This window comes from Epinephelus fuscoguttatus, linkage group LG22, assembly GCF_011397635.1.
Source record: "Epinephelus fuscoguttatus linkage group LG22, E.fuscoguttatus.final_Chr_v1".
NCBI lineage: Eukaryota > Metazoa > Chordata > Actinopteri > Perciformes > Serranidae > Epinephelus > Epinephelus fuscoguttatus.
Window position 1 is genome coordinate 19,177,332 of NC_064773.1, and position 16,063 is coordinate 19,193,394.

Sequence of the window (16,063 nt, forward strand, 5' to 3'; positions counted from 1 at the left end):
ATAAGATTAGGTAATTCTGCACAAGAAGTTAAAGAAACACATCAGCATGATCTTGTGTTTGACCTTGGGTATAAAAAGTTTGGTTCTTTCTTTTAATCTCAAGAGAAACTAGGAGGGCACTTGGAGAGTGCAGACCTCTGCCAAGGCCAAATGCAATATCTTGCAATGGTAACGATAGTCACAAATAATTTATGCATCTGTCCTTTCATTCGGATCTGCTCCAAAATTTAAGGGATCCTTCCTTGGCCCATGCTACACTCTTCCACCAAGTTTCAAGAAATAAAGCCAAAAGCTTTTTCTTAATCCTACTGACACATACAAGCCAAAAATAACCTCCTTGAAAACAAGTAAGCAGTACCTCACAAATATAACTCACCAATGTTTTCACCACAGGCCTCACAGTACTCTGCATACAGTGACTCAAAGCACCCAGTACAGTAGGGCCGGCCATCTTTCATGATGTATCGTTGTCCCCCGAGCATGGTCTCACACTCAAAACAGGCAAAGTGCTTCATGTGCCAGTGACGACCCTCTGCTTCAGTGCACTCATCCGCAAAAATGATCTAAAGTGAAACACATATACAGTTGTTAGCTCTGTGAAACTCCACAGACTATGGTGCTAACATTGGAAAGGGTCATTGCAAAACATTAAGTGGATGGTGCTGTGTCTTACCTCGTCACAAGAAGAGCATCGTGGTTTTAGAAGCTCAGCGTGGTGTCGTCCACAGAAGATCTTTCCATTGTAGTAGAAGTATATCAGATCCACAAGCAGCTCTTGACACGTGGCACACACAAAGCACGCTGGATGCCAGCAGGGGCCGGGTCCTGCTCTGGAGGCGAAAATTGCCATCTCCCCTCCACTGATGCCTCCAGTACACTGACAAACAGAAAACAACAGATGATCCATGAGATTTATATTTCCGGCATCTTGTTGATGTAGTTTTTCAAAGTGACTTACAATGCATATGTGCATTAATAATAAATCTGGTAGTAGGTATGCTGCTGAAACTGTGAAAATAAACAGAGACAATCACATACAGGAATGACATTTAAAAATAGATATGTGGTACATTCGATGCCTGTGACACATGAGGAATGCAACGTAAACAAAAGAGAGATTATGGAGATAACTTTTCAAAATATATCACACATCTGATGGTGTTTCAATTGCAGTGGTGCTAACACATAGAAGGCCATACAACAGGTGATCACACTGCAAGTGCCAAAGGAATATGATCCATTCAAAACACATCAGTGAATCATACAGTCATGACAATCATAACAGAAATGCAGGAACAGTTGATAACATGGACAGTGCAAGTTAATCTTTTACATATGATTGCCTGCAACTGTGACAACCCCACCCATAACCCCTTTCCACCAAATAAGCTCTGGTTCTTGAACCAGTGCCCTACAGGATTCTTGGAACCGTGGTGCCATCTAGGAAACAAGCTCACATATCCAACAGTTATTAGCAAAACTACTGTAATCAAGGATGTGTACAGATATTTCTTTTTATCCAAAACAACAAGCATGGACCAACTATTAATGAGACTACTGCATGCTATTTCTTCAAACAGTCTCTCACTTGACTTCTTGACTGTTGCATTCTCCAACCTCTCTTTTCAACCTGTAGAATATGACACCCACTGATGCCGTCACGGTTCACACTTAAGGGTTACCAGCTGTGTTTTGGTTCCAGCTAAGAACCAATTTTGCGTGATTTGAACCAATTTCTTTTTGGTTGAAATGCTCTGAATGGTGCGGGAACTGCTGAAACCAGCTCCATGTTGGTGGAAAAGGGCGACAAGCGTGTTCTTGAGGAGAACTCTTTGGAGGCAAATGCAAAACTTTGAAAAATAATTTTGAAAGTAAATGGGTTGGAAGCAAAACACTGATAAATCTATCGTTATAGCATGACTGCTTTACCAGCAAGGTTGTGCGACAAACTAAAATTACTTGTTACTCTTTTAATTGGTGGCTGATTCATTTTGGTATGACTTGGCAAGTTATCAACTATTCAGTAGGTGTTGCTGAGGAATCTGACAGCATTTTTGTCCTTTAACAGAATACGCTGGCCTTGGTCCTGAGTCAAAAGATCATATGACTCCACAGAGATCGTAAGAGCGTGTCTGAACGTGCAATCAGGGGTCTTAATATAACCCAGCAGAGCTATGGGACACCCATAGGCAGCTATGGGATCGCATGCCCAGCTGTTAACCATTATTGCCAGGGTGGACAGACAGGGGCCTTGGATAAGGAGGGTGTTGTGTGTCCCCACCAGGAAACTGGAGCCCGAAAAGTGTGTATGAATGTGTGTACATGTGCGTGTAAACCCAAGTCTTCATGATATATGGTTCTGAATACATGAGCATGTGCAGTATGTGTGCAAATGATTGCTCTAATGTATCAGTGTCCACATGTGTTTAGGATGAGTGAGTGGTTGGTTGTGTGATTGCAGAGCATATGTGGATACACATGCATGTTCAGTATGTTTCAGGATGTGTGTGTCTGAGGCGTCATTTTAGTGCATGTGTGTGTGACCTTGTATCCCTGTAGTAGCATCTGTGTTTGGGTGATGACAGACTTCATCTGCCTGTCCGGGGGAATTAACATGGCTGGCTTGCTCATCCCGGATGCCCGGGAGAGGATGTGGTGTACTAACTGGTCAAGGCTCGATTTTCCGGAAGCCACATAACACCAATATTTATATTTGTTGCAGCGAAAGGAAAGTTTTAGACATACAATCAGGGACAGCTTGAATGGCACTGCATGTTTGTTATGTTTAATTCACCTAATCAAGAGTAGGAAACAGAGGTCGGGTTTTAGGATTGTTTCCAGTGTTGTGTTTGTTCGTAGCTTGTTATGATTTCAACCAGCATGTCTAAAGATGAAAGTCATCTCAAGGCTCCCCTCACCACACTAATAGAAAAATATTTTGGATTTCTAAAATCTCTGACAGTTCCACACAGAGGATAACCTGAATTACTGCCTGTGAACTAGTCAAGTTGGACTCACAGTTTAAATCCCTTTCTGTGAAAACATCTCCAGAAGATCTTTAAAGTCAGCACAGTTCCAAGGTGGACACCCAAGATTAGAGTCACCAATTCAGTATCTGACCAAATTTCTCCCCTTCTGTTCCTGAGTTATGATGTTGAGTAATGGCCAGAATACTGTTTTATGCAGAATAGTATGATGACACTGTGAAGCTGACCTTTGACCTTTTGGATATGTCATCACATCAGAATTTTATCCTGTCAGACATTAGTGTGAAAGTTTGTCACCATTAGCATATGAGTTCTTGAGTTATGGCCAAAAACATGTTTTGTGAGGTTACAGTGACCTTGAGTTTTGACCTTTAACCACCAAATTCTAACTGATTCATTCTTGAGTCCAAGTGGACATTTTTGTCAAATTAAAAAAAATCCCTCAAGGTGTTCTTGAGGTATTGTGTTTACAAGAATTAGCAATATGAGGTCACAGTGACCTTGACCTGTGGCCACCAATATCTAATCAGTTCAATATTGAGTCCAACTGGATGTTTGTGCCCAATTTTAGGAAATTCCTTTAAAAGTGTTCTTGAGATATCACATTCACAAGAATTAGCGAGACGAGTTCACACTGACTTTGACCTTTGGCCACCAAAATCTAATCAGTTCAATGTTGAGACCAAGTGAACGTTTGTGCCAAATTTTAAAAAACTCTCTCAAGGTGTTCTTGGGGTATCACGTTCACAAGAATTAACAAGACAAGGTCACAGTGATCTCGACCTTGGGCATATGACCTTTTATTTAACCCACTTTAACTTGGCAAGTCCCACTGACCGAGACAGCTGCATAAAACAAATTACAAACAACAATAACCACAATAAAAACATAGAGGACATACATTAACATGTTGAAATATTAAAATGCCTGAGCACAATGGAAACTACCAACCTATTTATTCACCCATGTACATATGAGAGCTTTAAAATCAGGCAGAGAGACTGATTCTCTTGGTGTCAAATCTTTCTGGAGGCTATTCCAGGTGAGAGGAGCAGAGCACATAAAAGCCTTCCTTCCCACCTCAGTCCTTGCACTAGGAACATACTGGTTGGCTGTCTTTAACCTTTCGTAGGCTCAGTCATTGGTATTTGTAAATATATATAAAGATATATATATATAAAGAAAAACTTCGTAATAAAGCGTACAGCGATGAGTGAGGGTTTTACAATTAATAACAAATCTCAGTACAGTATCTAACATGTGTGAGCAATGCCCAGATGCATTCGTGTAAAAGAGATCACCATGATCCAGAACTTTGTTCAAGAGTTTTCAGAGACAAATGCAGAAGCAGGCAAAACTCTATTTCTAGAAAGGGTCTTACAACCAGCTGCATGTGCTAAACTGAGCTAAGTGTAATCGTGCCAGTAGATGTGAAGTAATGTGCCACATACTGTGACTTGTTTGGAAAAACAAGGATTCTATGCAAGAATTCCTTGTTAATCTACAGTACCGTTTTTTTTAGTCATGCTGAGATATAGACGGGCAGCAGGAAATTCCTCGTGAGGAACTGGCTTCTCCGCTCGGCTTGAGCGTGAGCCTCCCAATTTCCCCGCTTCCTCTCTTGCCCTAATGAGGAGGTTTATGTCTGTGATTAAAACCATCACATTAGCCAATCAGGATGGTGCCTCGGGCTGCTGTGCGTTGGGATGGGATGATGGGTGTTAGCTGCTCGCGATATAAATAACTTAAGACCCATAAGTTGGTTTCCTCGGAACTACGAGCTTACCTTGTGGCTATGTGAGCGCTTAAATGACGCAAGTTGGCTACATGTGCGCATATGTGTGTGTGTGTGTGTGTGTGTGTGTGTGTGTGTGTGTGTGTGTGCTCATGGGTATCCACATGTGGCACCTACATTTTCACAGCGGGTGTGGTGCAGAGCTCGGGGTAGGATCTTGGGTGTTCCTCTCCCCAGTGCCTCCCTCTTCCTCTGGGCACTGAACATGTGGATCTCCCTCTTCTCCTCCTCCGTCAGAGAGTGGCAGTAACGCACCTGGTAAAGAGAGAAGAGAGCGATGAGTGGAGTTGACAAAGTAAAAAGCACACAGAGGTCGATTTAGCACTTCCACCCATTACTGCTGATGGTTTAGCTTTCATCTTCGCTCACAGCGACGGGAAAGTGCATGACACGCAGTCCATATATGGCTGGAAAATGGTTTAATTAAAGCTAATTCCCCTTCAAGGCTGCGTTGAAAGGATGGCGTGATACACAAACCATTCCTCTGTGTTTAGAGATGGTGATGAAGGCCCAGATAAAAGACCAAGACTATCCTAACAACCAGCTCTAAACAACAGTAAACGATGCCGGCGTGTGAGCTCACACACACACTCGCTGTCTCTCCTTTTAACACACACAACACACACTCAGTGCTTATCCCTTTCGAACCACAGTTACGCAAGGAATCCTCCGACAGTTTGCTCCCTCAACCCGCAGGTCTGCCGACAAACATCATAAAACCGCACAGTCAAACACTGTGTGTGTATTTGTGTTTAGCGTTCCTTTTGTGTATCTTCAGTGTGTGTATATGGAGACCACCTCCGTCAGACGGTAGCCCCCCACCGTCCCTCCCCTCTGGTGATAACCCCTCCACCATATCTCCTAATGTAAACTCTACTAACACAGATGTGAAAGGAGTGCGGGTTTACACACCATAAAACTATTATACACAAGAGGCTGGCATGTGCTTTACTATCACAAGAGGGTCGGGGGAATGTGGCCATTGTTTTAGATTTACAAGAAAAGGCTGGCAAGATTGTAAAGGCTTTACTCAGGTGCTGGCTTTTTAGTTTCATTAGGGCTGCGTATAGTTTTTCATGGAACAAAAAAGCCAAATTTTAACTGTGTTTAAATACAAGCAGCAGTACAAGAACTTAGCCTGAAAGCAATGCAATCTCATTAAATAAAATTAAAAAATTATACATTTTCTGAGGAAAATTTGACTCGACTGTTAAGACTGTAAACAAATGAAAATGTTTTAAAATGTAACTTTTTTGCATGGGAGATGTTTTTATGGGAGTTGCAGTTGAATTGCCTCTTGAATTTTAAGAGCCGAAAGCAGGTGAAATCAGTTGAAGTGCGGTAAAAGCATTTGAAAACTTATTCCCACTGTTCATACAAAATTCTCTCCAACTGCTTTCAGTGCTAACACTTCCAATGACACTTTAACTGACACTGTCTGTCAGTTCATACACTTGTAGTGGCTCTAATTTCTGTCCACTTCAACTGACATATACGTCATCATTTATCACGTTCATTTCGACTCCTTTCAGTGTTTGAAACTTAAAACTGGATTGTCAACTTCATTCAGCATTTGCACTTCAACTGAAACTTCATCCTTGACAACACCTTCATTACTTATGACTTTAGCAGCTATGAGTCTCGACTGTTGACCGCCAAATTGTAATTGATTCATTCTTGAGTCCAAGTGGACATTTGTGCCAAATTAACAAAAAAAATTGTCATGTTTCTTGAGCTACTGTGTTCACAAGAATTAGACCATGTTGATGTGCCTGGACCACCTCTAATGGAAGGCGCCCCAGAGGCATCCTGATCTGATACCTGTACCACTTCAACTGACCCCTTTCGATGCAAAGGAGCAGCGGCTCAACTCCGAGCTCCCTCCAGATGTCCGAGTTCCTTACCCTATCTCTAAAGCTGAGCCCAGCTACCCTTCTAAGGAAACTCAGTTTGGCCGCTTGTATCCTAGACCTCATTTTTTCTGTCATTACCCAGAGCTCATGACTATAGGTGAGGTGTGGGACGGACATGGACCAGTAAATCGAAAGCTTTGCCTTCCACTTCAGCTCTCTCTTCACCACGACGGTCCGACTGGGGTTTGGAGGGAGTTACTGAACTGTAACCCATGAAAACAAATCAAATTTTAGTTTAAGTTGAAGTGTCAGACACGCCTGAAGTGTGTGCTCCAGACACATTATGGACCGTACCAAACAAGTATTGAGGCTCGATTCCAGGCCTTAAGTTTGGCTTAGTTCCAGTTCATGAAATTAACTTGACTTCTTCCTCTCATTCATCCATCCCACAACTGCAATATCCCTGACACACTGATCAGACTTTGACGAAGTTTGAAAGAGGAAATACAAACTTCAAGATTCTCCGACTGGCCCCAAAACAGCTTTTAAAAGTCATAACAAGGTGGCATGTGTGATCACACACCCTGACTCATTATCTCTACCTCATTGTCATGTGGCGGCAGCTGGTAGAGGAGCTGTCGGATCCTGTGCTTCTCTCCAGGGCTGTTGACATACGGCACCTTCTCCTCTGGCAGACAGGAGAAATACATCTGGACCTGCATGAAGACAGAAGAATGAACTTTAGAGGACAGGATGAATTTACATGTCAGTCCATCCATAGCTGTGATTTGTACCCTTGGAGTGCCAGACTTTAAAAGACCCTATAGTGTCATGCCATCAGTTAGACCACATAAATGAGTGAGACATGTTGCATCCAGCAGTGTTATCAGTATGACTGAGGAGAGGAGAGGAGATCAGGCACAGGACAAGGCAGCTGGATATCAGTGGAGAATGACTGCTGCTATATGTGTGTCCTTATTCTGTGACACTGTGGGGCAAACACGTCAATCTCAATCCAGTCACAGGCGTCTGACTGTGAAATCTTTCCACACACAAGAGACAGCGAGGGACTGGAAAGGTTAATGTTTGCCTCGGCTAATTCCCGCTGACAGGGGGAAAGGAAACACTGACAAAATGTTGTTTGTCCGTGCGCATTTCCATGAATATAAAAATGGGAATATATTGGAGGCAGCAAACAGTTCCTGGCCGAGATGTGCAGAACATGTGTATCTCGAATAATGAATGTGAAAAAATCTGTAGCCAGATGTTAGGCTTCAGCATGCGGCACTGCTAATCCTCTCGTATGGCACGGAGAACAGATTGTCTGGACAAATAACCTTATTTGAACTAAAAACCCATGCTGTCAGCATACAGGTTTAAATTCTCGCCCTCTGAAGGAAAATTACACAAGTTCTGCTCGGATTTATATTTGTAGCATCACCACAACCTCAAATTTGACTTTCATACAAATGCAGTGGCGGATCATCCAATAAACAGCATAAGCCACCACCTAGGGTGCCACCCAGGGGGGCGCCAAAAATTGCACCTAAATGACATCCAAAAAAATTCAACAACAAGTTGAGCTAAGCTAATGGTTGGTCTGTCGTTGGGGTACAACCTCTAGTACTGGCAATGCTGTTTACCTTAGGGCTCATTTGTGCTCAACATTTCTCAGTGCCTTCTGTCTGTACTCTGTGTTCATTTCGTCTCTTACTGTGCACGTTTCCTGAAAGCTAGCGGATATGGACGAAACACAGCAGCACCACCAGAGATCGTAGAGGAAGTGGTGTGTACTTAAAGCGAGATACAACCATAGGAGATGATAAAGAAATTAAGATAATGGCGGAATGGAATGAATCAGTGATGTAGTGAAAAGAATTCTCCATGCACATGTCAGGACGAGGCTACGTAATCGCCGCATTGACCTCGCCACCTACAATGCTGCCTCCATTAAAAGGTACAGTTTTCTGACTTCCTCCACCGTCGCCTTGTTTGTTATTGTGTGAAATGTATGACAATAAATGTATTAAACTGTGTGGACCTTGAATGAAAGGCTAAGGTTAAACCTGGACCCTGTGGCTGGACCAGTTGGGAACCACTGCGCTAGAGCATTGATGGGTATCATGGAGTTGAGAGAATCTGGAGACCATTCGAGTCAAAGCAGTCGACAAGTGCGGCACAAAAATACAAGAAAAAAGAACACAAAATTTGCAGATTGGTGCTCATCAAGTTCTCATTTTAGTACAGATTTCTTTTTCTGAACATTTGTGGAGGCATGTCACCTTCAAAATGGCCGCTCATTGTAATAAACTGTCACCCACCTGTGCTCACTCCTGTGCTCACTTATTAATTATGATTGGGTGACGCCCCCTACCAAGCTCATACAATGTTTGCTTGACTCCTGTCCACCTTTTGTGCCCCTGATGAGGTTTTGAAACAAAGACGTTTTAGCTTAACTCAAATGCATCTGTTCCTGCTCCACGCATGAGTGCCAGAAATTCATTTATCTTCCCCTTTTCTTCAAGAGCACATGCGTTTTATCATGAGTCTCATATGATAGAGACGGTCCTCGAGCTACCTCATCTCCAGGAAGCATCTCTCCTAATTTCACCAGCTGAGAAAAAAAAATCACTGACTGTTTTATCTCGCTGACAAGTAGGCGAGATACAATAATCCTGGTTAGTGTGTACGGAGACTCTCTGGGTGATGTGCAGTTTCGATAAACTAAAGCTTAAATTCCTACCTGCTCAGGCCTGAGTCCCGGTGGCACCCATGCGTACTCCTCCAACGCACACCCAGAGTCGTCATCTGAGGTGGAGCTCCTCTGGAAGCCCACAGATATCTTCCCCATCTTTCCCCCAGCACGGGGCTCCATCTCCGGGCCTCTGGGAGATGGGCGCTCCCCTCTTTCGCTGCGTTCTAGGTTCATCACACACAGGCGCTGTGGATAAAAAGGAGGATTTAGGAATCACATTTATAGAGCATGCCATTTTCTATCCTTCCTTTGTTTTATCACACCCAAAACTGACTTTTAACTTGTCGCCTCTTGTCACTGATTGCCTGGGATCCTGCTGATCTAGGAGTTTTTGCACTTAGGCAAATCTGTAAAATAGTTTTAATGTCTGTGATTCTCAACAAGATTGTTTTTTTCCCAAGCAGCATTTTCAGAGTTGAACATAGTAGCCAGAACAAACACTGAAGAGCAGAGACTGGTTGCTTAAAAACAGGAAAGCAGAGACGAGTTTCTCCGTAACTTATCACACCATCCTTTCACAATTCAACCTCTTGAATCACTCTCAAGAGTAACTAATGTTATTTTCCATCTCCTTAGTGTGGTATGTCATACTTCCTCTGTTTATCCATAACAGAATCATGCTTGATAAAGTGGCCAAAATACCACTTGACCACCTTCAAAGGGAACTTAAGACAAACTTGGGGTGATTTATAATGGAAAAGCATTGCAGGCTTTTTCCAGTATGGCCCACTTATTCAACAACCAACCAATACATCCTTACTGTGCTTATCTTGCACGGAAGATAAGTGAGATAGTCAGTGCATCAGAATAGGTACGTCATTTCTTTTACACTGTGGTTGTAACGCTTCAGCAGAAATTTCCAGCTGTTCCCCACCAAACATCTGTTGCTCTTATCCACTGTGCTATAAAGTACGAAAGGTTGTGAGACACGTGTTGTGCTGGGGCGGTGATTTACAGCTATGAGAAGGAAATCGCTTTTGCTTACATGGACATCTATGATCAAGAAAATGCAAAAAACAACAAAAGAAGTGCCGACAAATGTGATATAAATCTTCTAAAAGACGAATGATCAGCCTTTAAAGCAACCTGCAGTCGGACTGCTGTGGCATGAATCCACTTTCACCAGCTTTTCTTTCATCCCCCTGACAAGCTGATAACAGTTGGACTGTAGCATGAATGGGGATTAATCTGTCTCGTCGTTGTGTGTCTCCCGCCTTCGGCAGTAGCCCTCTTATCACAGCAGCCATGTTCTTCAGAGTCCTCTCAGCCTGATAGCAGCACTTTGGTCTCAAGGTGTTGAAAACGTCACTTGTGATTTGCCCCGCTTTGCCTCTTTGACATGCAAATATGTGCCAGAATAGAACTTGTTTGGGGAGGAAAACGGTCAGCAACTTCACACAGGCCCTCCAAACCTCATGTAGGTTTGATCTTTTACACAAAAGCAGCAGTTTGAGGGACATTAGGACCTTGATGGCCTCTATAGACCAAACGTTATGGCTGTTAACTGTAACTGCTGAGTAGTCAGTTGAATTCATGCAGACCAGTGCTTGTCGGTGAAGATTCAAAGTCATCCAGGTCATGGGAATCTTCAGTGCTACGTTGTCGGCATATATCGTAGGCAACTGGACTTGCTTGAGTTTCTCTCCAAAGTTTCTCACTTAAATTCAATTTAAGAAACTCTAGCAAGTCCCGATGCCTACAATACAGGACATAAGTTGACCAATGGTTATGCCAGGTGATACTCAGGGACTGTGGAAATGACTGGGGTGGGGAAGAGGGCTAAGATCTCTGTTTAACCTTTAAAAAAAGTTTGAAAAATTCTGAATTCAACCTCAAACTTCAAGCTCAATGTGTTGAAGTAATAATTCTGAAGATTTCCATTTAAAGAAATGGCTGTTAAGTCTCTATCTATCCACAAATGAGGTAACACAGTGGTGTTGACTTTTATTATGAATGGGTCACAGGAAATGCAATGTGTTTGTCAGTGAGATTGGACTAGTATGAAATATTACAGGGAGTAATGGAACAAGGAGGAGCAGCCACAGTGAGCTGTTAAGGCCAAGATAAACCAAACCAACATCAAGAACTAGTGGTGACGAAGGTCGATTGTTACATCACCTCAAGTCACCTCTGTCTCTGCCAAAAAGTTATGCCTGAACACGCCGCAAAGACTACAGTAAACAGCCAACTAGCATGTATATTTTACGCCTCCGTGTGAGGAAATAACTCTCCATGCCATCAGGCGGCAGTAGTCTGTATTCGTCATTCAAAAAGGGAAACCCCTGGACCGTTGTGATGGATTCAAGATGCTAATTAGCCAGTTAGCACATTAGGAACACAAACAGATGTTGAAAGAACAAATGACACTCGCAAACAACAGAAATGATTATGAACTGTTTCTGCTTAAAAAGCTCAAGGGCTGAAAATTATTTTGTTTTGTTTACTTTCCTCACTTCCTTTTCTCTTCCTGTGCACTGAGCTGACATACAAATCAGAGTGATTTCATAAACCGACGGGCTCCACTGACTTTGATGTGAATTCAATATTCTGAATTGACCGAAAAGAGTCAACAAACGCAGGCTAGAGTTAATGATGCACACCACATTGCAGATAACGGATGCTCACTGATGGCCCAACATCAAACGACAGCTGACCGTTGGCTTGGTGTGTCAACGCCCTTAGCAAGATAACTGATTCTTTCTGATCCTTTCTGCTCTGCTGTCTGATAAAATCAGATCATGATTGCTCACAGAATGATGGAAAAAGGCTTATTATTGGCTTACTTGCTTATTAAAACAACAAAAGTTTGTTCTGCTGCCCCCAGAACTCTGTGACCTGGAGTATTAAACTAAACTTGCCTTTAACACCAGTGACCACAGGCGTCACCAAATCAACTAGGACTGAAATCTTCAAGGTTGATTTTACATAGCCTAAATTGTACATTCACAAGCACATCATGGTAAACCATTACAAATGCTGCACCCTGCCTACCAGCCTCTTTACATCCTAAATTGGTGTCATAGTTCACTGTGCTTTGAGCTCACCATTCCTTTGATAATGTATTGATCCCCTAAAGAATGATTATCTTGCTTGTGTCAGCTCACAATCCACAGCCCCATCCTCAAAGAAATATCAACCCTGTCCTCAAGGCCTCCAACACGCCCTCACCTAGCAGTCAAATGTAACAAGACTGGGGAAGTGTTAGTGTTACCTCAATTAGCATATAGTTGAATGAAGCCCAGGGCCTCAAAACACTGAATTTACAGATCAGAAATGCTGTTAAAAGTCAAACCGAGGCTCTTATCACAGAACAAAAGGGTATTTGACTGTCGCTTTGTTCTTCAGTGACTAATCTATCAGGTTTTATGGAAGGACAGATAATGTTATCACCCAGAAGCTTTTCTTGACCTGTCCTGCTTTATCTCGCCTAACCTAGTTCAGACAAGAGTTCTGCCATTAGATGAAGTATCTCAATGTTTGTGAGACATATTTATGTAGTATTGGAGTTTTGGAATGAGTTCCCATTCATGCTTCTGTTTTTTTGGTGACAATGTAAGTGCAGGTTTGGTTGACAGCAAAAATGTAGACATGAGATTTGCTGATGCAAGGGGTTCCGACATGTGACACCCAAAGTCACAGGGCCAGCATCACCACAAAACATGTGCACCGTCACATTTTACAAACTGGCTATGACTGGGCTGATTATGTTGTGCTCACACTAAGAAGACAACATGAAACCATTTTAAGGTCACTGAAAACATCGAAACACCTCCTTATGCATGATGAAGAAGTTAGCTTAACTTCTTTCCCAAATTTGTGGACCATTTATTGGACTGTTTGGTATTTGACTATTTTCATTATAGATTTTTGAAGTCAACTTCTGGTCTGTTGTTCGGACTATAGCGTGGGGAAAAGATCACTTCCTGTTAAGTTTTTAGCAGTGCAGAGACCCGCTCAGAAAATGAAGACCAAAAAAACAGTCTCCAGTTTTGTATCATACATCAGTGGAGAAATCACAAAGGAAAATTGGTACTTGGTCCTTATTATAGACCCAGGCTTAGACAAAATTAAGTAATTTACTCATACTTGTGCTTAACTTATTTTTGAAGCTAGCGCTAAAGTTGTGCTATCATGTGAAACTAGACAACCTAAAGGGCATCCATTGATACCAACCATGTCATGATAGCGAATGCAAGTACTGTCAAATCTTACCCACGCCCCAAAGAGAGCAGCTCAGATAGCGTCCAATTTCTCCTAGTGGCCATTAACGTAATTGCAGCGAAAAAACGTCATTGACAGAGACGTCAGTAAAACTATTGACAGGACGCCTCTAACTGCAAACAAGGTCAGTTATGACTCCTTTTTTTTTGTAAATTCTCAATCCATGAAATTTTATATTTGTAAAACTTTCTTTGAACCAAAAGCGATTTAAAAATCTGTGATGTCATCACAATGTAACGTCTCGGGACCAAGAGGGAACTCGCAGGCAGGGCCACTGGGAGACACACTATTGCACACATTCAGTGGGCGCCAAATCACAGAAGTAGTCATAAAAGCTATTAACTTTTTTGGAGTATGCACCAGTCGAGCAATTATACTGGACTGAACAGGCGCCATCTTGGCATTCGGTATCTAGTTATTATTATACATCTTTGCTGTTGGCTTTAAAATAGTCAAACGTCATGTTGGCCTCAATGTTCTTCAATGAAAATGTAACTCATTCGATCTTGGTGACATATTCCAGCTACTTGTTTTGCCTAATCAGAAGCCCAAATTCATTAAGACTGTTAGTTTACTATGATATTTGACAAACTAAAGCAGCAAATCCTCCCGTTTGAGAAGCTAAAACCAGAGAATGTTTTATGTTTGAAAAATGAAATTAGTTGACCGACAATCATTTTAATGGACTGATCATTTCAGCTCTGGATTGGTATCCTATCCTTGGTATCTCCTGTCCTCCTCTGCCCTTCAGCTCTCCTGCCTCTCATCCTTCAAGCTATGGCAAAGAGGTGACTGCGGATTCCTGAGCCAACATACACAGCAACTCACATTACACCATGTCACCCGCTGGCAATAACACAATGGCCGTCTTTGTCGAAAATAAAAACAGAATGTCCAACCATTCCTCCTCTAAACGCTGGCCGTGGCGGAGACGTGACAGGAGGAGGTTAAGGGGGTTAAAAAGGGAAACGCTTTGAAAAAGGCATTTAAAGAGTCACAACATTGGGTCTGTGTAAACACGGGGCCAGATGTAGCCGGCTAACGGTTAATCGTGTGCGCCTCCCCCGCTTAACTGACACTTTTAAAGGGCCTCTGCTTCACAGAAGAATTAGTCAAACACATGGGATTTTCAAATGAACACAACCCCAAGCAAACTAAAGGAATACATCCTATTTTACCGAGAAGTTCGACAGATTGTGCCAAAGTATATAAAATTCTAAATATTTTTATTAGAATAGTTAAAGGTTTGATACCTGCAGTTAATTTAAAGGACAGATTTGGAGATGTTGAGCACATACTGAAACCAGAGCAGAAAAAAAGTCTATTTTTCTAAACATCATAGGATTTACTTAAGGAAAACCATTAAATAGTGGAGTTCAAAGGCCGAGGTCATCGCTCTTTGACTGGTGAAGAGTGTTATTTTAAGGCCAAATGGGTGTCAGGGGCTACAGAGGAGACTTAACACAGCTGGAGTCAGACCACCATGAGCACTGATTATACACAGTATACATATATCCACACACTATATCACAAATAGAGCGATACACACACCTATCAAAAACACAGCTTTTTAATTCTGAGCTAAGCTAAAGCTTTCAACACTTAAGGCCCTGCTTTGTACCAAGGAAATCTCCCGCAATCCATTGCATGCTTCCTCATCAACAGATCGAAGTAATGGTGGAATTTAGGTGCAAGCATTTTTCCGCAGGACAGGCTGCAAGAGTCGTTCAAGAAAATCCCTCTGCATTTGCAAGTTTCAGCTCATCTATTTTCCTCTTACCTCCAGGAAAAGCATCCCTCTTTCCACCTTCGCATAAAGCTCTCATTCACTTCCCACAATCCCTCTGGTCACGCAGTTAGCTCCAGCTCTGGCTACATGTCTGCAGCATCAAGCTCGACGGATCCACGCTCTAATCAGATCCAGATCCCACTCAGCCAGGAAGCGTTCCCCTCAACGGCTAAGGCTTTTTGAAAGTCAACATCAGCTGTGAGGGGGAAAGTCTGAAAAGATGCAGCTTTCACTGAGTCTGCAGTTTGGGAGCAGCTCTTTTAGTGATGCAAAAAATTTTTGAGGTCCAAAGAGCAAACAGGGAGGGCAGAGAGGTGACGTCTTTATCTGGAGTGTCTCTGATCCCTGTGAGTGTGTAGGAGTGAGTGGATGTGTGTGCTCTTGGGGCAGCCAAGCCTTGTCGGCCCCTCCTTCATTCCTCCCCTTCAGAGAAAATCGCCTGCACTTCAATCACACACACACGCACACACACACACACACACACACTCTTCAGAGTCAACACCCCACCTACCTCTGCACCCCCCTTCCTCCACCAGAGTGACATCAAGTCATCCACCCAGCCCCCCCCCCACCCCTCCCACCCCCCCCAAACTCGGCTGCAGGACTCCTAAAAGCCAGATGACATGTCCACCCTTGCTCCCACACTCTTTGTCTTTCTTTCAG

At 42.7% G+C, this 16,063-nt stretch overlaps 1 protein-coding gene across 2 annotated transcripts in view; it reads right to left on the reverse strand.

The window, feature by feature from the left end:
• The window catches only part of prickle1b (prickle homolog 1b), a 41,623-nt gene that overhangs the window by 3,037 nt on the left and 22,523 nt on the right, over positions 1-16,063 (reverse strand). The window contains exons 1-6 of one of the 2 annotated variants that reach the window (XM_049566331.1): positions 15,392-15,583; positions 9,379-9,576; positions 7,238-7,351; positions 4,900-5,037; positions 674-877; positions 377-563 (exon numbers count right to left, since the gene is read on the reverse strand). In XM_049566331.1, the coding sequence (XP_049422288.1) occupies positions 377-563; positions 674-877; positions 4,900-5,037; positions 7,238-7,351; positions 9,379-9,576; positions 15,392-15,406 (856 nt within the window). In that variant the 5' untranslated portion in view covers positions 15,407-15,583. Of the gene's footprint in view, positions 1-376; positions 564-673; positions 878-4,899; positions 5,038-7,237; positions 7,352-9,378; positions 9,577-15,391; positions 15,584-16,063 lie in introns of those variants that run through there. The other variant, XM_049566332.1, reaches the window with a different exon arrangement.